Source organism: Schistocerca piceifrons, chromosome 5 (genome assembly GCF_021461385.2).
Source record: "Schistocerca piceifrons isolate TAMUIC-IGC-003096 chromosome 5, iqSchPice1.1, whole genome shotgun sequence".
Classification (NCBI taxonomy): Eukaryota; Metazoa; Arthropoda; class Insecta; order Orthoptera; family Acrididae; genus Schistocerca; species Schistocerca piceifrons.
Genome location: NC_060142.1, coordinates 236,539,957 through 236,563,647, shown reverse-complemented (window position 1 = coordinate 236,563,647; position 23,691 = coordinate 236,539,957). Strand labels below are relative to the sequence as shown.

The following is a 23,691-nucleotide window of genomic DNA, read 5'->3' as shown; positions in this document are numbered from 1 at the left end:
TTATTTATGTAATGTAACTTGATGCTATTTGTGGGTAATTGTGCTTTGATGGCCTGTTCATCAAAGCGAATTATGATCTCACATTCTCTATGCAGAGTGACAGTACCTCTACTGATGTCAATGAGAGCTAGATGGTCTCCACAAGACAGTTATCTTCTAGCTGATGTCCTTGGTAGACAAATTGTAACCGTGTTTCTAGGCACACTTTAGTGGTCTTTCCTACAATTGCACTTTTTATGTGTGCTTTCTTCGCTGCTAAGAAGGGCCAAGGTTTGTCCACATTGCACAAAGGGCATGCATTCTCTGATATGGCAGTTTCATGGCTGCCAATGTCAATGATGGCACGTAAAGCTTCCGACCCTACTGTTACAGAGTTGACAAGATGGAGATCAGCACTGCTCTCTTCCTCCCTCTCATCTGTGAGCACATACCGTATGTCCTCATACCCAATGAGATTAATGTTGTTGTTTATTTGTCTGGAATTATGGGCATTGTGGGATGTTCTTTCATGTCTGGGGCATCAGCTATGGTTATTGCCATTGTTATAAAATTCGACAATGGGTTGGGGCCACATAATTCTGCTCACTTGCCATTACAGTTTATGCAGCACTGGCCATTATTGCCATTGTTAGATTGTTGATGCTGTCTCTGGTCCCACCACTTAGTATGGGTCCTGTCGTCATTGTAACTATGGCGGTCATCATTGCCATTACTGTGTCTACTGTGTTTTTGGTAGCTACTACTTTGCCTGTTTCTGTTACCACAAAACCTGTTGTTCCTGTGTGACTGATAATTGGTTTGTCCATTTGATCTTTTGTGTTCATATTTGTTGCATCTTTCTACAACCATCACAACTTCCTATAGTAGATGTCTGAAAGTGTCTGCATTTGCATCACACTGACCAACCAAGGCTTGCTGGTATATAAAAGGTAGTTCAGAATAACAGATATCCTCTTCCAAATATGGCATGTCAAGAAGCTGGTTTTTTCTCATCAGGCCTTCAAACATTTTTACAGGTGTTTTGTGCTGTGAAGCCTCTAGGTCTGGACACATGGTGATTTCATGTTTGACATGAGATTGTTCTGCTCATGACCAGTAAATTAACCTACATTTTTCTATAAATTCCTCATAAGTGTTTCAACACACTGCAGAGGGTTTTTATGTTGGCTGCATTGCTGTTCTTGTTTGTATATAAGAATTCAATTAAACTTTTGAGTACAATGGCCAAGACGCAGGAAATGCATTCTAAAATTGTCTGTACCAAGCAATGGGATGAAGTGGGCTATCTTCTTTGAACATTGAAAATTTCCTGTTTGACAGATAATGTTTAGAGTCAAGCACAAAATCTACAATATATTCATATATTGCATGGTTTGTATAAATTTTGCCTGTTTGACATTACAGGTCATACTGTGCAAATTGAGACTGCTCATTGACTTGTACTCTCACATAAGCCCAATGCGAGGCAGTGAGGGCGCACTGGACAATGGTCATTCTGACATATTTGCATCCATCTGTGTGGTACCACAGGGGGGTAAGAAGGGTTTTCAACAACAAGTAAACTGTTGTGCAATAGGATTGTGTTGTCGGAACATGCATTTACAGTTGCAATTGCATGCTCAATAGCTTTGATCAGCTGTTTTGAATTTATTTGAATTTTCTTCCTGAAAAGTGGTGACCTGTTCAGAAACCATTTCTAATTTTTCATCCACTTCTTATAGACGGGTGGTGTGTTGGTCAAATATTTGTTTACCTGTAGTAAACCCATTTGTAACTGACTGTGATGCTTTTGTGGCAGTCCAGACTGCATGCTTCACTCGTTTTATTGCTATGTATGTCATTTTCTTAGCTGCTGCAGCATAACTTGCAAGTTTACTCTTTCATACCCAACACTGAGGGATCAGAAATTTTAGCAAGGTAACATTCCCACATATTTTAAAGTTTCTGTAGTCTCAACATTTCTGCACTCTTTCAGTGGCTTTCGTTGTTCAGTCAGTCATCTCTTTTATTCTTAAATTATTAACATTCTACCAGATTTTTCCTACTGTATGTAATTTTAATTAGTCAGAATGTGTTACAGTTATAGATTTCTCATGGAAAAACAAAAAAAAAAAAAAGATAATCTTAGATTGAGGGACATCTTACAGTTGGCTAAATAAAGATGTCATATTTCAGAAGGGTGACCAGAGAACTATTTATTCATGGCGGCAAACAGATTACATTGCCAAGAAGATGTAAATGATATGTACTTGCAGTACTGCCTGCAGTAACTTTTGTTTCACCCAGGAAGATTCATTACCTAATTACCCCTATTAACAAGACATTACACCATGACAAATGAAAAGTAGGTGGTGAAGAAAACAATAGCAATATGATTAGTCTGATATGGCTGACTGGAAACAGAAAGGTCACATGAAATCAAATAGTAAAGAAAAAGGCAGTACTAGAGTGATGGGCTCAAGGAGGGAATTGTGAGAAACAGTCAGTAAAGTGAAATTTATGGTATATGGCAGTTATTGAAGAAACAGGTCACAACTTGATGATAAGCTAACTAGTATCTAATGAGAAGGGAAAAGAAAGAAAGAAAGCTACAACAGGCATGTCTGCTTCATTATCAGACTATAAATAGTTAGAGCATATCTTTGACTAATCTGAAGAGGAAAAGACAGTGGTAGTTAGGAAATATGGGGACAAACAATCATTAATGAACTGTGGGCATACTGAGGTAATGGATAAAAGTAAAATGAAGACACAAGGCCTACTGTAAGAAAGAGACAAGTTTACATTGCAAATTTTTGAAACAACTCAATGAAAGAACAAGGTAGGCTTCAAAATGTGTTTACAATAATTTGTGATCAGATTTCAGTCTGCTTCTTCATTAGCTCCCACAGTGCTTGCTGTTGTATAGTGGTGGGCAGCACATGTATTTTAACTGATAAACTTTTTTTAATCCCTGCAGGATTTTGTGGAGAGCGTTAAACTGATGTGGACAGATACAGTACAGAGCTAGTGAAAGACATAAAAATCATCTTTGCTGAGTGGTGAAAACTATATGCTGGAGGTTTCATATGTGAACTAAGGAAACAGCATTAGTATGTTAATTGGTATATGAAAAAGGAGGAATATTCTCTCCTAATTTTAGTTTCGATTTGTGTAGCAGACTGGTCTGAAGAAAGCAAGAAATCAGCTTAAAAAGGTGATAAGAAATGATAAGGTAGTGTTTTTGTGTGTTTCTGTCATTGGTAACTACATTATCTCATGATCAGAGATGACAAGCCTTTCCTTAATTTAAGACAGTGAAGCATGTTAATGTTTATCAGTTACAAACAGTTGCCTCGACTATCATATACATAACTACAGTACTGTAGAAAAACAAAAGTTTGAACATAAAAAAATGATAACAGTGACAGTAAGAAACTGTGCACACCATCTACTGCACGTAATAATGAAACTAATGTGGGAGACAAGTGTTGTTAAGCCAAGAGCAACAACAACAAAAAATTGTTAGTGTCAATCTGCACAACAAAATGTTAACAAAGAATGGTTATGTGATGTATATAGCAAGTGCAAATGGGTGTTGCAAAAAAAGCAAATAACTGCCTATCAGAACTAAAGAAATTCCTAGATTAATAAACAATGCATTCAAACATTGCAACATTACCACACAGATATGACAATGCATCAGTCATGTGTGAACAAAGAAATGCAAAAAACTAACGTTAAAATAAAACAGAAGTGTTCTTTGTTTGGAAAGTGCAGCATCCTTGATGTAGTCAAATTGGACACATGCAAGCAATACCAGATGTGGAATACATCTGAGTTATGAAAGAAGAAAGTTTATATGTAGAATGGTAAATGAAATAATTGAAAGCAGAGAAAATATGAACTTGTGTGGGACTGACGTCACTTATGGCAGAAATAGCAGCATCCCCAGTGTCATCTCCAGTGCCATCAGTAGCAGAACCAGCAGCTGAAACATTACCACAAAAAGCAGAAACAGCATGTTGTCCCAAATGCAACAGAAAGGCAACTCAACATTTTTTATTGTGAGTCACATGGGAGAAAAACAGTCAAACCTATGTGAAGCAGCCCTCTTATGTATTCAAAATGAACTTCCAATTCTGCAAGCAGAGCTAACTAATATAGGCCTACTGAGAAAAACTGCTCCAAACAAATATGTAAATACAATGGTGAATAAGCCTCAAACTTTGCCTGATTTTCATCAAAATATGAGAGGCCTGACCAACTGCTAACACACCTAAAAGATGAAGGATATGGAAGTGAATATGATATACTGTGTTGCTCTGAACATCACATCATAAACGAGATCCACATGTTACTAATTGAAAACTTGTGTTCAGCTACTCATTATTGTAGATCTAGTATGGGAAAGGGAGGTGCTGCAATATTTGTTAGAAACAATGTAGTGTATAAATCTCTAGATTTAAGCAAATACTGTGCTGAACAGTACTTTGAGGTAATTAGTATTGAGGTAACAGCAGATAGTGTAACAGTTAATGTGCTGTCAATTTACAGGGCATCTGCTGGTTATCTGAATGTTTTCCTGAGACATGTTGAATCACTCTTGTCCCACCTGTCTGGAAATACTAAATAATTCATTGTAGTAAGTGACTTTGATGTGGACTTTTTAACACAAAATAGAAACAGAACATGAAATGTATTCGCAGTTGCGATTATGGACAGCCATCAACTGAATGATGACAATGAAATGCGTGCCAGAATGGGACTCGAACCTGGACTGCCCTCTTATTGTGAGCAATCACCTTACCATTTGGCTATCTGAGCACAACTCAAGGGCCAACCCAAAGTTCCATATGTTGTCAATCATGTGTCTACAACCAATGGAGTGTGGAGTGCCTCAGAACTCCATTCTGGGCCACCTACTTTTTATTATTTTTATTAATGATCTACCTTTTTGTACAGACAATTGTAAATTCACCATTTTTGCTGATGACATATGCTGCTTACTGATAATTCAGTAGACAGACTTGATGTGACAGCTAATAAGGTGTTTAGGGATATTGTGAACTGGTTTAACATAAATGGTCTTCCTGTTAATTACAGTAAAACAAACTACATTCAGTTCCATACAACCTCTAAAGAAGAAACAATATGAGAAAAACTAGGTTCCCAGCTGACAGCTAGGATGGATAGTGCAGAATACCTAGGCTTACATATTCATAACGAACTAAACTGGTCAGACCACATCCTGGTTCTGATCAAAAGAATAAATTCTGCTGCTTATGTTTTATGCATTGTCTGCTCTTACAGTAATATGAAAACCATCAAATCAGCTTCTTATGGTTATTTTCATGCCATTATGGCATATGGATCAAATTTTGGGAAGATCAGCCATTGGCTAGAAAAGTGCTTTGTGCATGGAAAAGAGTCATAAGAATCATGAGGAAAAGAGTCATAAGGATCATGAATGAGCCCACCCTAGAGCCACATGCATAAATCCTTTTAAGGAACTTGACATGTCCACATCCACTGCACAATGTATATTCTCCCTCATGGGTTTCATAAGAAAAAAAGCCCATTTTCAAACTTAATAGTGTCTATCTACATCTACATCTATGTGATTACTCTGCTATTCACAATAAAGTGTCTGGTAGAGGGTTCAGTGAACCACCTTCAAGCTGTCTCTCTACCATTCCACTCTCGAATGGCATGCGGGAAAAACGAACACTTAAATTTTTCTACGCGTGCCCTGATTTCTCTTATTTTATCGTGATGATCATTTCCCCCTATGTCGGTGGGTGCCAACAGAATGTTTTTGCAATTGGAGGTGAAAACTGTACTATAGTCATGATACTACAAGAAAAGATGATATCCACTATGAGTAAGCAAACCTGCGTATGGTACAGAAGGGGGTCCACTTCAGTGGCTGTGAGATTTTTAATACTCTCCCTTGACAAATTGTTTAGTAGATGATGAGATCTTGTTAAAAAAAATTAAGGCACTTCCTTTTGCAAGGGTCATTTTACACTGTAGAGGAGTTCCTGAACCATAATGAATAGTACCCATGTACCTATAACTCTCAGATCCATTCCCAGATCTTTATTTGTGATCCTGTACACTTATCATTGTAAACAATATAATGGAAGGAAACATTCCACGTGGGAATTGTAAACATATTTGTAAACATATTTATTTGTTTATGTTTTCTGTAATAAATATTTTTTTCTGCGATGTTTATTTGACAAATTTTTTTCTGCGAAAGAACTTAAGCTACAGATACTTTAATATGTAATTAAACAATGTTACATGCATAATACCATAACCAATGTGTAAAACTGACAACTTCCATATCCTGTGAATATTCACAACATGAATCACCAGAACATGAAATAAATAAATAAATAAATATTATAATTTTTTTATAAAAATAATAGAAAACTCCACCACCCAACTGTCAATGTACCTCAAATCTAAAGAATTTTACAATATTGTGTTATTATCAGAAAATTTTGTAAAACAAATTGCTAATATTGAACTAAGGAACATTATCAGTTGAAGGGGTTGGTGGAAGCAAGTGCTAACCCATAAGAGATATTTCGAGTTGCTGTCTGCTACATGTTGGGTAAATTTAAAGACAGGAGCATAAATATGATAGGCAAAACAAACTATATGGTAGACAGCTCTTTCTGGCAGTGCATGTGAAAAAGCTTGTTATGAATATGTGGCACATTCAGAAAAACAACAAATAGTGCAATTGTACTAATCCTTACTAAACTGAGGTTTAATACTTCCTTACACTGACCTCTTCGATTACCTTTTAATTGCAGCCACCAAACATGTAATGCCACTGAATTTCTTCTTCACAGGATTCCCAGGACAGCGAGGACCCATGGGCATTCCTGGATTTGATGGTGCAAGGGGCCTTCCAGGCGAAGCTGGCAGACCAGGTCTTCCAGGAACACCTGGATTACCAGGATTGAATGGGATGGCTGGTAATCCCGGGAGACCAGGTCGCATTGGACCAAAAGGATTACCAGGTAACAGAAGTCAAGTAGAATGGTACTCTCATGCCTGTCAGATAGGAACAGGATGTGAGAACAAAAATACCTTTGCCGTATCAGGAATACTGGTCACTGTTATTGTGTTGGACTTTTAGACCAAGTGTACTTTTAACTGCTTCCTCAGTTCAGTACCCAATTAGTAATATGGGTATTTGGAAGGAAGAAAAGAAGTGCAGGAACTATTTTCAAGTTGAATTGTACAATTGTCTAGATGCCCACCTTCTACATAAAAGAAACTCAGGCCATGGCATACCATATATATTGGGAAGTTAAATTGTACAATTGTTTAGATGCCCACCTTCAACAGTGCAGCCAGGAATAAGACTGCACATTATTTGATGCTCTTTTGTGATGAGCAATAAATCTGGACAGTATGAGTAAACAATGATGATGATTGTGTAGGCAGCACATCTTGAGTTACCTTATCACCAAGTCACACTATTATAGGCAGAAGTAGTCAAGAAGGAACTGTTATTTAAGCTTGAGTATTACATTAATGTATAATGACTATAAACCAAATGTGAAGAGTGGAATTGCAAGCCAGCATATCTTCCAAACTACTATCAAATATTCCACAAGTTCAGTTTAGGATTCTTTAGACCAAAGAAATATCTGTGTCACAATTGTATCATATTTAATTCACTGCCCAGAAATGAAAAGCATTTGAAGCAAGAAATCATGACATATTTGCAGAGAAGAGATCTGGCTTGAAGGAAGTGCATTAAAGTCAGAATGCTTGCACAAAGTGACCTAAGTGCTGTGGCTATAAATTTTGATCTTTAAGCTCTGTTGAAGGTTACGATGGGTACTTGTGCCCAAATATTATACCTGAGAAAAACAGCAGCATATAATTGAGAATTTGAGATGGCATTTGCCATTTGTCAGGTAAGACAGATGGTAAAAGAGGATCGATTGAAATCAAAACATCTGTGATTACAAGACAGTGCTGCCAGAAATGACACAACTGGGGATGGGCGTACATATAAATCTACATCTACTAGACATTCTCTTGTCTGTTCCCCTCCCAAATACAGAAAAAAACGTAGACATTCTTTGATATGTAATAATATCTTTGGAACAGAATGATATATCATTGCAATTTTGTGGGGTAGCGTAGCCCTTTGTTTTCTCAACAGATCTTGGCTTGCATTTTCCTAGTAAACGACAGTGCAGCAATGAATGAAGTAAGATTGTCATTTGAGCAATGTAAGACAGTACTGAAGTGGTACCAGACAATTGAAAATATGATGGAGGTACAATGGCAATGGTGTAATGTGTACAGAACTCAGCCACCAACACGTACAACAATTTATCATATTCGGGCTAAATTTGAAGCCAATTGTACTGTTCAGAGTATGCATAAGGAAAGGTCTGGCTGACCAAAAATGTCAAAAAGTCCAGCTCCCAGCGCTGCTGTGTTGCAGTGTTGTACTAGGTCACCTCAAACATCTGTGAAGAAGGGTGTATGTGAAAGCAGGGCAAGCCAGTCAAATGTAAGACGAATTCTGAAGGCTGCAAAGAGAAAAGTGTACATTCCAAGACTGCTGCATGGTGTAAATGGGGGCAACCTATATTAAAGGATGGAGTACTGTGAGTGGTTTAATGGCATGCTTCGCAAGGATGGTTATCTGGTCTGACAGGGCGCAGTCCAAACTGAACGGTACTGTAAACCATCACAGCTGTGTATACTGGGCTCCTGAAAACCTTCACCTTAACATAGACAAACATGTTAATCTACCAGGTGTTAATGTGTGGTGCAGTCTGTCATCATTTAGTTTAATTGGCCCATTCTTCTTTGAAGGTACCATAATTGGTGAGGTATATCTTCATATGCTGCAAACATGGATTTTGACTTTCCATCAGAGATGTGGTTGAAAATGAAAGATTTCATCTACAACAAGATGTCAGAGCCTGCTTGGATGAAAATCTATCTGGATGATGGATAGGTTGAAGCGGAGCTGCTGAGTACCCTCCGCGGTTTCCAGACCTTACTCCTCTTGACTTCTGCCTAGGAGGGACCCTGAAAAATGAAGTTTATCAGCAGAAGCCAACTAAATTGAATGGACTATGAGAAGCCATTGAGATGTCCTGTGCATTTATCACACTGGGAACACTGATAGTTGTAGTTTGCTCAACAGTTAAGTGGCGTCAGTGTTGTTTGGCTGCTAACAGTGGTCTCTTTGAATACATAAAATAAGCTTCCCCCCTGTGCAAGAATTGTAATGGTATTCATTTTGTTCCATTAATATTGACTATCAAAGAGTGTCTACATTTTTCTGGATCCCTCTGTAGAGCAAGGGGAAAATGGCTGTCCATATGCTTCTGTTCAAGTCATGATTTCTCTTGTATGTTGGTGGCAGTTTAATCTTTCTACCATCAATTGCAAATGCTGGTTCTCTGAACTTCCTCAGTACTGTTTCATCAAAATAACATTGTCTTCCTTTTACATGCTCATTACATTTTATATAGTTTTACAACATTATGCTTAAATGTTTATATGAAAATTAAAGAGACCTTCAGAGGAAAGAGAGCCTCTTGTATGAATATCAAGAGCTCAGATGGAAAACCAGTTATAAGCAAAGAAGGGAAAGCAGAAAGGTGAAAGAAGTATATAGAGGGTTTATACAAGGGCAATGTACTTGAAGACAATATTATGGAAATGGAAGAGGATGTAGAGGAAGATGAAATGGGAGATACGATACTGCGTGAAGAGTCTGACAGAGCACTGAAAGACCTGAGTCGAAACAAGGCCCCGGGAGTAGACAATATTCCATTAGAACTACTGATGGCCTTGGAAGAGCCAGTCCTGACAAAACTCTACCATCTAGTGAGCAAGATGTATGAGACAGGTGAGAAATTTGTTAACATCGAGTGTAGATTTAAGTGTCAGGAAGTCGTTTCTGAAAATATTTGTATGGAGTGTAGCCATGCATGGAAGTGAAACATGGATGATAAATAGTTTGGACAAGAAGAGAATAGAAGCTTTTGAAATGTGGTGCTACAGAAGAATGCTGAAGATTAGATGGGTAGATCACATAACTAGTGAGGAGGTAATGAATAGAGTTGGGGAGAAGAGGAGTTTGTGGCACAACTTGACAAGAAGAAGGGACCGGTTGGTAGGACATGTTCTGAGGCATCAAGGGATCACAGATTTAGCATTGGAGGGCAGCGTGGAGGGTAAAAATCGTAGAGGGAGACCGAGAGATGAATACACTAAGCAGATTCAGAAGGATGTAGGTTGCAGTAGGTACTGGGAGATGAAGAAGCTTGCACAGGATAGAGTAGCATGGAGAGCTGCATCAAACCAGTCTCAGGACTGAAGACCACAACAACAACAACAAATCAAGCAGCACACTATTAACACTGTATTTGAATATTACAGGATTGTTTTTGGTACTAATCTGCATTAACCTACATTTTTCCACATGTAGAGCAAGCTGCCATTCAGCATACCAAATAGAAAACTTGTCTATGTCATCCTGTATCCTCCTAGAGTCAATCAGCAACACACTTTCCTGCACACTACAATGTAATCAGCAAATAATCACATAGTGTTGCTCACCCTCTCCATCAGATTGTTTAAGTATATAGAGAACAAAAGTGGTTGTATCACACTTCCTTCCAGTACTCCTGATGATACCCTTATCTCTGATGAACACTAGCTGTCCATGATAACATACTTTGTCTTTGACCCACTCACATATATGAGAGTCTACTCCACAAGCTTGCTCTTTCATTAACAGCATGTCTGTGTGTATCACTCCATGCAGGAACCATTCAAATATAAAAATTAGCTGGTCACATGTTTGTTGAAACAAGTCATACACTAATGGTGTGTGAGTATTGTAGATTGTAGATTGTATTTTATTGGTCCTGTTGTCTACATAGCAGCTTATGCATAAGACATTGGACAAGTCAAGTTATAAATATACAGGCTGAAAGTAATTTCAAGGCATACATATTTAAGCTTACAATAATACATATTTAAGCTTACAATAATACACTTTACACACAAGTATTTATATAACACATTTCATAAATTTAAATATTCTTCAATGGAATAAAAGCAGTGATGCTGTAAATATGACTTTAGAGATTTTCCAAATGTATTGACCTCAGTGATAGCTTTTATGTTTTCAGGAAGTTTGTTATAAAGCTTAACTCCCATGTGAAAAGTACCTTTTTGGCACAGTGCTGTGCTGATTTGAGTCATATGTAAGTTCCTGTTTTGTCTGCTAAAGTGCTCATGTATATCACAGTTTTTTGTAGCCTCTGGTCCTTGCCTATTACATTTAATTTAAAGAACAAAAGGGTTTCCATAATGTATACACACGGTAATGGGGGAATACCAGATTTCTTAAACAGGGGTTTACAAGAGTCTCTAGGCTTGCACCCAGACAAGATTCTAATGGCCCTTTTTTGTAGTTTAAATGTGCTATTAGCTATTTTAGAGTTTCCCCCGAAGGTGACCCCATATCTAAGACGAGAATGAAAGTACGCATGATATGCATTCATAATAGAGAAGAAAAGTAAGTATTTGCTAGTGTATCGCCCTGAAGCATGGGTCCCAAGCATTTGAAGTTGCAAGAAGTATTCTCATCCTTTCATCATCTGCACTATGCTGTAAAACAGTTTCCTAAATTTCAGATGTGATCAGAAAGACATCCCCAAAATTCCAGTGAAGAATGTTTACCTATTTCACTAAGAAAAATACAAACTTTGTTCACTGTTTTGTAAGACAGAATTTGGAGGGGCCTTTTGTGACGTAAGCTTAAAAAGAAAGGGATGACCTTCAGCAGATGTGTCTGTTCCAAGTGGCGCAATGGTTAGCACACTGGACTTGCAATCGGGAGGACGATGGTTCAAACCAATGTTCTGTCATCCTGATTTAGGTTTTCCATGATTTCCCTAAATCACTTCGGGCAAATGCTGGGATAGTTCCTTTGAAAAGGCACACCCAGTTTCCTTCCCCATACTTCCCTAATCTGATGGGACCAATGACCTCACTGTTTGGTCCCTCCCCCAAATTAATGAACCAACTAACTGAGAGTCTGTGCATGAGACACTCCCTGAATCAGATACAGAAGAGGATTTCGATGCATATTTAAGAATTCTGTGGATTATATTGTTTGTTTACAGCTTTATTGTTGAGTCAGTCTTTGGTTTTTAGTTTTTCTTGTTTATTTTGAAGCTATAAAAATGTAACTGACATCTGATATATATCTGATTTAGGTTTAGTATGCATGAAAAAATTGAGTTGATCTTGGTAATTCCAGAAAAATGGACGTAAGGTCATCCCCCACAACCACCAAGGGGAGGGAAGTACGATGCATCAATTTGTTATTTCTTTTTTTTTCGTTTCTTTTTGCATACAGTATATATATCTTGCATCATCAGTGCTATAGAAACAGAGTAAGAGAGGAAATTAGAACTGTCTGAAGAAATGAACAATTTGGTGTACATGATCAGCATTAATCTTTGCTTAGAATGGAGAACATGACTCCTACTTTTTTCTCTACTTCACAGTCTGTTTTGAAAAGAATGATGAGATGGCTCCTATAGAATGGGTAAGAATAAAATGTCGGTGACAGTGCAGAGAGTTCAAGAACTTAGAAAAATTAATTTGGAACACTTATGCATTGTATAATCATGGAAATGATTCACAAAAGTAAAGGCTTATAACTGTATCTCCAGGAGATAGGCTTTCCCCATTTTCTTAGGACAAATAATAAGAAATATGCTGAAGTTCATCGAATTATGTAAGTCAAGATGTACCATCATTTACTTACAGTGACCCAGTTTTCTGTAAAGTCAGCATTACTTGGGGAGAGATGCTTCATTTCACTTGACTAATGGTAGTGGGCACATGAAAACTGAAAAGTAAGACACTGTGTCAGAAATGAATTTTGTTAAGCATGCAACAGTTTGACCTCATCTTCTGTGCTTACTAACACACATCCACAGTCACAGTGCAGTTGATAGGAAGAGGACACTTTCTATCATCATTTGTTCTCCTGTTAAAGATACAGGTGTGTCAGCTGGTGTCAGTAAAGCTATTTGTTCAAAAATTAGATCAGTTTTGACTGGAATGTCTTTACTGCAACCTCTATTTTACGAATAGATTTGGTTATATGAAATGTAAAACCACTGTTCTGTAGTCTAAACTTCATGTTAAGAAATTAAGTATCTTATCTGTATGGAGCCAGCTATGGTAGGGACATTTTTTGGAGCCAACAGATAGAACATTCTGTTTGAGGTGTCCAACTAGTGGTATGGAACAAGTTCTCCCTCTCATTTTTTTGCAAGTACTTATACAAGGTATTTAAAAATGCCCCATATACTTACAGGAGATAGTACTGTCCAAAATTACAAAATAAATCTTATAAACATATGCCTGGTAATGAACACTTATTGAGATTTGGGCCATTCTGATGTATGGTAGCTGTCTATCAGCTCACACTACAGAAGGTGCTCAATGTAGCTCTTTCAGTCCTCCTCCTCAAAGAATCACAAAGTTGTGTGAATAGACATGGTTGGCCTTGGATTTGGTCAGGTGCATGGATCACACTCCTGTAATGTACTGCTGACAGATGTGGAATATGCAAGTGCATTTAACTGTCCTCAAAGGGAGAAATCTAAGGGATTGAAGTCTGTCATGTGGGAAGGCCATGTTGCTAAACCTCCTCAACCAACCCATCACTCATAAAAAGTTTTTGTTAGGCACTGTCATACAAAGTGCAGATAGTTGGGTAGTGTCCCTTTTTGTGTAAATCACATCTGGTGTCTTTGTGGGAGGGTAATGAACACCAATATTGTAAGTTTTTATATGTAGTATGACGATAAACAACACCTGTTAATTTTTCCAGTAAAGTGAATTGAGTCCTTCACCTACAGTTCCTCCTCACATATTGATGCTAAGGTGAACCTGATATCTGCTTGAGGATTTGCATGAAACTACATTATCACAATCTTTGTGAACCATGCCTCATCCACAAATAAAATGAAAGCTGTAAATTGCTTATCTTATATGATTCTTCTTTGAATCACTTGGCAGAATTGTAACCTGATGTGATGGTCTTGTGACCTGAGAATTTGCACAGCAGGTAAGTGTTATGTATTAACAGTCACACCTCCATATTTGGTGAGCAGGCTATGCGATGTCTACTGTGTCCCCATTTCCATATTGAAAATGACCTGCTGTCTGCAAGTTGCTGGAAAAACCTGTTGGAAATTTTTTCAGATAATAGAACAGGCTTTATGTCTTATACATAATACTGATATGTTTAGGTCTATACATAATTACAAACATTAACTGCACACTCTAAGTTTTAACATGTGTTTCATGTATTTTATTACATGCTCAATCACACTATCTACACTTAATATACACCATTACAAGCATTTGTACTGCATTACCTACACAGCTACAAATATTTATTACCTGTCTGTCGATTAACTCTATTGGCAGAATTACATGTCTGCCATTTCTCACGAGGACTAATAGGCCTCCGTTTCACTGTTTGCATTGTTCATAATCCATGCAATACTAATCTTGCTTTGATGCCAGCACAGTTTCAAAACAATATGTACAGGATGGCTGACGTAGGAGGTAGTTGAGCAACGAATGTCAACAGGAAGACATCCTATATTACTGAGTACTAGCTGTTCTTGATACAAGAGGACCGATCTGTATCCAAGAAGTATTTGTTTCCAGACATATGTTTTGGGACTTTTTCCTAGCTTCCTTTCCCATAAAGGAGATTCTTTCTGGCAGGCTAGAAAATGCTGTGAATGTTTTTAATGAAAATGGAAACATTGGGCATAAATAAAATCTATTATTTGTCCATAAGCTCACTGTGTTGTTATGCTTGACAAAATCAAGATAGTTCAATATATACTAGTGTATGATTCCATAAGGATAACTTCTCTACCATTGTGATGTACTGTGTAGGAAAAAAGGAGTTAATCCACATGACAAAAGCCAGGAAAGCTGTGGATTGCATCTTTCGACTCTGTTGTAGGAACTGAAGCTTTACAGAAGAAAAAAAAAATTGTAAATAGTTCCAGGATATGTTGTTGTTTTTCAGATTTGAATTGGCATCACACAGTTCACAGTTTAGGCTAAAAAATAAACTTATTGGCATCCTACAAAAACTGTCTTACATGAAGCATGTGGTGTCTTTTCTCACTTTGATGACCCTATTCTTTAATGTAGGGATGTTCCCCAAAAGGACCACTTTAATTCACACCATGAATGCTGAATTTGGTTTTTAAAAATGGCATATCAAAAGTATCATTCACTGAGTAATCATTAACAAAAACTATTCCATTCCACTGTGGCAAGGTGCTACAGCTACCAGTTTTGAATTATTTCAGGATAAAAACAATCTTAGTTACAAAATTATTAAATATCACTGAGACACTTCACCATTTTGGTGCATATCAGATTGTGTTAAAGTAGTTGGGTATGTAACCTGTCCATCATAAAGCCATATAAAATGGAAAATGGATGTAACAGTAAACCAGCCAGTTACTGTTGTGTACAGTTTCCATTTTATATGGCTTTGTGATGGACGGGTTACATATCTAGCTACTTTTACATAATCTGATGATTCTGTAAAAGGGTGAAATATGTCATTGATATTAAATAATTTTGCAACCAAAACCGTTTTTGTTCTAAATTAACAAAAACAACCACTAAAGGTAAAACTGGTAAAAAGTAGATCAGACAGCTCATGTGTATGATGACCATATAAGCAGAAAAGGGGAAAATTTGCTTCTCAGTAAGGCCTAAAATTATAATTAATGTGCAAGTTAATGAATGAGTTGAACACAATAAATTTCTTTACTGTCGAACTAAATACTTCAAAAGCAATATTACAAAATTTCATGCACACAAAAGGTTCTAAAAATATGCAACTGTTCACCATGTAATTGTTTAATCATAGCTTTTGTATTGCTGTGAAAATTGAAAGTGAATACAACCTACTGAAAAGCAAATTTGTAACTGTGTTCCTGGAGAAACAATGGATAACCATTCATTTTTTTTATTAAAAAAATACATATTTGTGTTAAATAATTTTCTCACATAAGGGTCTACTTATACAATTGCTTATCTGCTGATAACCTCATCTTTGAGTGCCCCTAACATTAATCTAATTGTTTATTTCATAGGATTCAGAGGAATGGTTGGAGATCCAGCACCTCCAGGACCTGAGCCAAAAAGTCGTGGTTTCTTCTTCACACGACATTCACAATCTGTTCAAACACCAGCATGTCCTCGTGGCACTGTTAGGATGTGGAGTGGATACTCGCTTCTACATTTCCTTGGTAATGCAAAGGCACATGGACAAGATTTGGGTAAGTAAAAAGAAAGTACACATCAGCTAAACATTGTGGTATAAGTGTATAAGTCAGAGTAACTATTTTTTATGAGAGCATATCCCAGGTGCCTCTACTAACAAGCAGATGTTACAGAATGGCCCCCTTCAATTGTCTTGATTCTTATAGGATTTGACAGTCAGTTAAAAAAAGATTGCTTTTGAAGGCTGAAAGATTTCCAAGATCTGTTAAGTATAAAGCTTTCTGAGTTTATTAACAGAGTTACTGGTAGCTCAGTGCATAGCGTATAAGTCTTTTAACTGTGAAGTTTCTGGTTTGATTATCTTTAGGAGCAGCAACCTCTTGTTTTGTTACTTTTGTTTGAATTCTTTATTCCTTACCAAATTCAAGCTTCAATTAAGAAATATAGAATAATAATTTTTTGATAAATATAACAAATTATTTACAGTAAATCATAATTTGATAGCAGAATACGAAACATCACATAGAAAATAAAATACTTTTTGATTTCTAGAGACTGAACTAGAAAATAAAATACTTTTTGATTTCTAGAGACTGAACAGTATTACTGATGTACACTGATAAACCAAAACATTATGACAACTGCCCAACAAAACATTGGATGCCGCATCATGACATGGTAACAAAAGTATGTAGCAGAGCACATTCGAAGGGGGATCACCCTGGCAAAGATATGTACTGTGAATGTGGAAATCCATTGAGATAAGAAACATTGACAAAGGGCAGATTATTATTATGCAGAGCCTGTGAACAAGTATCTTAAAAAGAGGGAAACTGGTCAAATGTTCACATGCTACACCTATGGAAAGAGGTAAAAGGACAGTGAAACTACCCCTAAGTGCTAAATTTTTGGACTTTCATGATTCTTCGCAATGGGCTTGTCTCCTCTGTTTAGTAGGATAGATGGTAACCCATAGCATCTCCGCCAAATGATCACAATGCTGGTGCACGCACAACTGTTTCGGAGCACACTGTTCATTGTACGTTGTTGAACATGGAGCTTCACAGCAGACACCCCTCCATTTCACACGTTGACCCAACAACATTGTCAATTACAATTGCAGTGCACACAGGACCGTTGGGATTCAGCTGTTGGTCAATGGAAACATGTCAGCCCTTCAGGTGAATCACATTTTTTCTAGGTCAATGGTTGTCTACACAAAAAAATGGTTCAAATGGTTCTGAGCACTATGGGACTTAACATCTGAGGTCATCAGTCCCCTAGATCTTAGAACTAGTTAAACCTAACTAACCTAAGGACATCACACACATCCACACCCGAGGCAGGATTCGAACCTGGGACCATAGCGGTCGCGCGATTCCAGACTGATGCGCCTAGAACCGCTCGGCGACTCTGGCCAGCTTGTCTCCACAAATGTTATCATTGAAGTGAACGGCAGCTTGAAACATACAGTGTGCCATAGACGCAGGCTGGTTGGAGCAGTATTACTCTATGGGAGACAGTCTCCTGAGCTTGCATGGGATCTGTGGTAGTAATCAAAGACACTTTGACAGGTGCGAACCACCTGCATCCTTTCATGCTTGATGTCTTCCCAGATGGCAGTGTCGTATTTCAGCTGTATGGTTGCCCATGTCTCAGAGCCAAAACTCTGCTACAGTCACTTGAGGAGCATTATAGTGAACTCATGTTGTCTTGGTGACCAAATTTGCCTGACTTATATTCTACGGAACCCATCTGGGTCACTATCGGGTGCCATCACTGCACACACAAATCAGCAGCCCATTATTTACAAGAATTACATGACCTGTGTGTAGACATCTAATGCCACATACCTCCACAAACCTACTAACAAACCTTCAGATCCCTGATATGCTGAATCAGTGATTTATTTTGTTACAAAGATGGACAAACAAGCTGTTAAGCATATGGTCGTAACATTTTGGCTCATCAGTGTGTGTAATGTTTACATTTAACAAAGAATTTTCCTGTCTCTATCAAATTTTGACTTACGTTATGCAATTCGTAATTAAAAATCAAAAGTAGTTATTCTTATTAAAAATAATAATCATTCAGTATCAATGTAAAAAAAAAAAAAAAAAAAAAAAAAAAAAAAAAAAAAAAAAAAAAAACTTTTACACTACACATTCAGCTGCAAGCACCCTGTTTATAAGATGGAAATGTTTTATACTTGGCAGTGTTTGGAGAGCTTCTAATCTCCAAAGGTAGCTTTTTCAAATTTTTGAAATCGTGCCATACTGCTTTGGGAATTTGATGTCTGCACAATGATTTTAGAATCCTTTGAGAATGAAGAATCTTGCGGTGAAGTCAGTCCTTAAGGACCCACTGTAAGAGTCATTAAGTGCATTTTCTGTGATGCTTCAGCAGAGATTTACAATTTTGTTTTTTTCATTGTGTTGACAGAGTCAGCAAAAACAAATACTACTCAATACATGTTTCATACAATGCCCAGTGCCAGTGGAAAACATCCATTTATTTTTTTGACACCAGTACTATATTTTTTGAAGTGAAATTGTATGTGCTATTCATTAGAGCAGTAACGTACCAATTTACTCTGGCATGATATTTGATTTAATCACCTAAGCAGATTCAGAAGGATGTAGGTTGCAGTAGGTACTGGGAGATGATGAAGCTCGCACAGGATAGAGTAGCATGGAGAGCTGCATCAAACTAGTCTCAGGACTGAAGACCACAACAACAAACAACATGCATTAACAGAGAAAGCAAAACATTAAGAATAACTGTCACTCCAGCAGCAACTGAAAGGTGCTGCTGATGTCAATAGCAGACTGACAGCAAGGTGCATGCTGAGACTCACGTGACAGGGGAGGCCAGACACTGAAGTTCATTGAGACATTCACACATCATGTTCCCTAAATGAAGGAGACTCTTCCATGGTATGCAGCAAGTCAAGCTATAAATTATGGGAATTACGATTAAATTACTTTTATGAGGTGGTATCCAAAAGTTCTCGAAACAAATTAATTAAAATGATCATGTTTTACTGGTATTTTATTCTGCACCATCCCCTTCAAAGTAGTATCCTCAGGGTGAATACATTGATATGGACATTTCTGCCACTGTGGAAATGCATCCTGGAAGCCAGCTTTCTCAAGGTATTTAGTAACCTCTGGGATTCTGGTTGTATCTCCTCATCCTTCAACTTGATTTTCATCTTGACTAAGAGGAAGTCACATGAAGTTAAGTCTGGTGAGAAGGGTGGGTGGGCAACAATTGTCACCTTCTTTTTAGTCCAATATTCCAGATTAATGTAGGGTGTATGCAGTCATGTGTTGTCATGTTGGAGAATCCAGTCACTTGTACACCACTTCTATGGACACTTTGTTGTTATGTAAGCTGTTTCTGGGGACATTTTGTCCTCATGTTTTCCCTCAAATGTTTTAGAGCATTATGATAATACTCTTTATTGACCAGGTGACCACAAGAGATAAATCTTTGCGAAAACCAGTTGTTTAAGTTTCACACAGTCTTGTACATAATTTGCTTCTGCTTGTCTTGAAGCACTTGTGGGAACAATGTGGCCACAGTCCTATTTGTGTTCAATTCTTCTGACAGAATATGTTCAAATGTAACATAACATACTTCCAAGGTATTGCAGAGATCTTGGTTGGCCTATCTAAAATCTTGCAGAAGCAGATTACTCAGTTTCTGAACATCGTCTAGTGTGGTCCTAGTTGGCCACTGCCAACAGTTGCAATTATCAGTTGATGTTTGCCTGTTTTTGAAATACATTTTCTGGTTGTATGTCCATATCTAACTTAAAGCCTGCTTCAGCTTTTGGTATATTTATGAAGTGGTTTTCCCAAGTTTAAAACAAAACTTTATACAAGCCCACAGCTATTTCAGATCATCCATCACAAACTACTATCTCATGGAAACATGACAATGAAAATATTCTCACCAACAACTAGCCCAACCACTCAGCTTACGGTCATTTGGGACATGGATTCAAGAAGCATGTGTGAGGAGAACCTTGCCAGTATTCCAGAGTGCTTGTAACCATTTGTGTACAAAATTCAAATTTTAGTAACTTTTGGAAACCACCTCAAAAATATTTATGTTACATATATTAAGAGGAAAACCAGCTGCTTTGAAGAGAAATGGGTGGAAGGAGGGGGGAGGGGGTAGGGCAGTGGGGAATCACTGTTCTTCTTCTTGTACTACTCGGGTGTTGTCTTTATCTTACACTTCAAACAAGGCATTTATATAACTTTGCTCAGACCACTATCAGCTGCCTGTGTACTAAATGTGGAAAATCTGTTTAATATAAACATTAAGAATTGTGCAAAATTTACAGCCCTGGGCCCAGAAATTCTGATTATTTATAGAAGGATTGGCTGAGGGCATGTTCTTTTGCTTTGTTTTTGAATTTTCAGTTTCCACCTTGCTGTCTGCCAGTAAACTGTTACAGACTTTTTAGACCAAAATATAAAAACTTGTTTGAACTGTTGATAGGGATGCATAGAGTATATGGAAATTATTTTTACTTACAGTATTGTGTTTGTGAGTTCCACAATTTATCCTAAATTGTTATTAATGAGAAAGACCATTAGGGAATGTATGCATTGGCGTATAGCCTATGAACACAAGCAGGCCAAGCACTGAATCTCAGAATACAATATTTAATCTAGTATATGATATGGAACAGTGCAACATAAGCCTACTCCCCTTGCATCTCAAATATTTAATAACAATTTCTTAAGATTTGGAGATAGTGTAGTCGAAGGACTGCTTTCAACCTGAGTCTGTACATCACTATTTTATTGACTGACATTTGACTTTTATTTAATATGTCTTAGCTAAATACTTGTCAAAGTGACTGTACACTTTTTTCCATTTACAGTGTCCACAGTATATCATGTATGCGTAATACAATAATTTTTGGGTTTCACTGGATGCACTTGGCTCCAACTTCTTGCATTATGAGACTTTAATGTGTAATACTATTAACATATCAATTATGAATGTGAATTTATATCTGTAACTCAGTCAGAATGGCTGTTCGGGATTATTTAACATATTTTTAACCAGTACTTTGCAAATCAGTGATTGAATCATATGGCTGACTGTCTATTATTCACATACTTGTTCTGTATAATGAAATGTTATTTCACACAGCTCTAACTCCTTGTGGCATTTCCTCGAGAGACTTAATGAAGAATTTCTATTTCCTTCTTTGACTTTTACTACATATATGCATAGCAGCACAAATGAAAGTTGTTGAGATTATTAGTGCCATAGACACTTGCTAAAATATGACTGAAATTCCTGTGCGGCTCCTGTGTTGCAACATGATTATGTACTATGGTTGACAAATTGGATGTATCATCATAGGGATTTTGATTCATTTACCGCTGATGAAAAAATCGCATTGCCATGTCTTACACTCATCGCTTGTGATGTGCAAGTTTATATGATACAGCTAAATAACGTTGTAAACATTATTTTTAGTCAACTGAAAAGGCCTCTTCCTTGCCAAGATATATCTACACATATCACAATGAGAAACTTCAGGTGAATAAATTGCCATGCATTTAATATTTCCACTACGTGACCTGATGCTCACTTGATGATTATTATCATAAGATATCTTAACACATAATTAGTGATTTACTATTATGATGTAGTAAATGAGGATAATGGTTGATGGTGTCTTTTTCTTACACATACATGACCAATCTGTGCTCTAAAATAATTTCAGGTGCTCCTGGAAGTTGCCTTGTAAAGTTCTCCACCATGCCATTTATGTTTTGCAATCTGAATGATGTCTGTGACTATGCCAGTAGGAGCGACTACAGTTATTGGCTTAGCACTACAGAGCCAATGACTGCAATGATGACTCCCATACCACCAAGAGACTTACCAAACTATATATCCAGGTATGACTTCTATATGGGCTTCAGTTTGACATATAAGCTATGTATGGTTTATTTATATAACACTCACATTAAATATGATTTATTATACTCCCTTCTTATGTATATGAAAATGATGTATTGGGCCATTTTCCGCGCATTACTTTTCATATTAAGGTGAGGCTCTAAAGCATGGTGGGTGCTGTTTGGACCATCCTGTATAAATGCTCACAACATAGGTTATATTGCAGGGAGGGTTCTCACCTGTGCAATTCAGAAAAGCTGGTTGTGATAGGAAGAATCCAGATGGCACAGGCTGTGAAAAAGTCACTGAAGTGAAGAATATTACATTGGGCAGCGTGCTCAACAACTGGGTGGTCCAGCTGTTTCTTGTCCACATTTTGTCAGTGACCATTCAAGCAGATGGACAGCTTGTTGGCTGTCATGCCCACCTAGAGTGTAGCACAGTGGTTGCAGCTTAGTTTGTAGATCACAGGACTGCTTTCTCATGTAGTCCTGCATTTGATGGGATAGGTGATGCTTGTGACTGGACTGTAGTAGTTGGTGGTGGGAGGATATGTGATATATGATAAATGAGACAGGTATTGCATCTAGGCCTATTACTGTGATTTGAGCCATGAAGCAAGAGGTTGGGAGTAGGGCTGGAGCAGAGATGGATGAGGATCTTGTGTAGGTTTGGTGGGCACAGAATACCACTGTGGGAGGAATAGTGGGTAGGACATTCCTCGTTTCAGGACATGATGAGAGGTAGTTTCTTCGGTAATACGCACATCTTTCAAAACAGGAGATTCCCTTCCATCACTACAATTTGCCCTCACTCATATCTAGGGTGAGTTTTGATTTGAAACGCTTCTGTATCTGCCATAATTACTAGATTTAGCAACCAATAATTGCATTTTGTCTACACACGTAAAAAAAATTATTGGGAAAGCAGGTAATGAGATTGTTACTGAGACAAATGGTTATTTAACTCAAATGATCACACCTTGTTTTACTGTGAGTATAAGTATAGTAAAACATTCTCTTTTAAATCTTTCTTTGTCATCCTCCATATGTTACTATAGATCGTGTAGTATTGTTGTGCATTATAATTAGTTTCTGAATCTGATTCTTTGCTTTCTGAAGACACTTTGATGAATCTGGTACTTTGCTTTCTGAGGACACTTTGATGGCTATAGAGAATTAATATTTCCTTTTTCCCACTAAGAAACTGAATTTTTGAAAAATTATCTCGAATAGCAATAGTTTATCATCTGTACTTGTAGTCATGTTTTAATGCTAATGAAATGTGTTAAACTATTTTCAAATGATAACTGCTTTAACTAACAAACAATTTTTGCAAGTACTGTATTTCCAGGGGCAGATGTGGACAATGGACATAATTTATTGGTTATGAACTACACATTAA

At 37.3% G+C, this 23,691-nt stretch overlaps 1 protein-coding gene across 1 annotated transcript in view; it reads left to right on the top strand.

The window, feature by feature from the left end:
- LOC124798235 (collagen alpha-5(IV) chain-like) overlaps window positions 1-23,691 on the top strand; it is a 597,808-nt gene that overhangs the window by 554,191 nt on the left and 19,926 nt on the right. Inside the window, exons 30-32 of the mRNA XM_047261550.1 lie at window positions 6,849-7,019; window positions 16,218-16,403; window positions 22,109-22,286. Coding sequence (XP_047117506.1) covers window positions 6,849-7,019; window positions 16,218-16,403; window positions 22,109-22,286 — 535 coding nt within the window. The remainder of the gene's footprint in view (window positions 1-6,848; window positions 7,020-16,217; window positions 16,404-22,108; window positions 22,287-23,691) is intronic.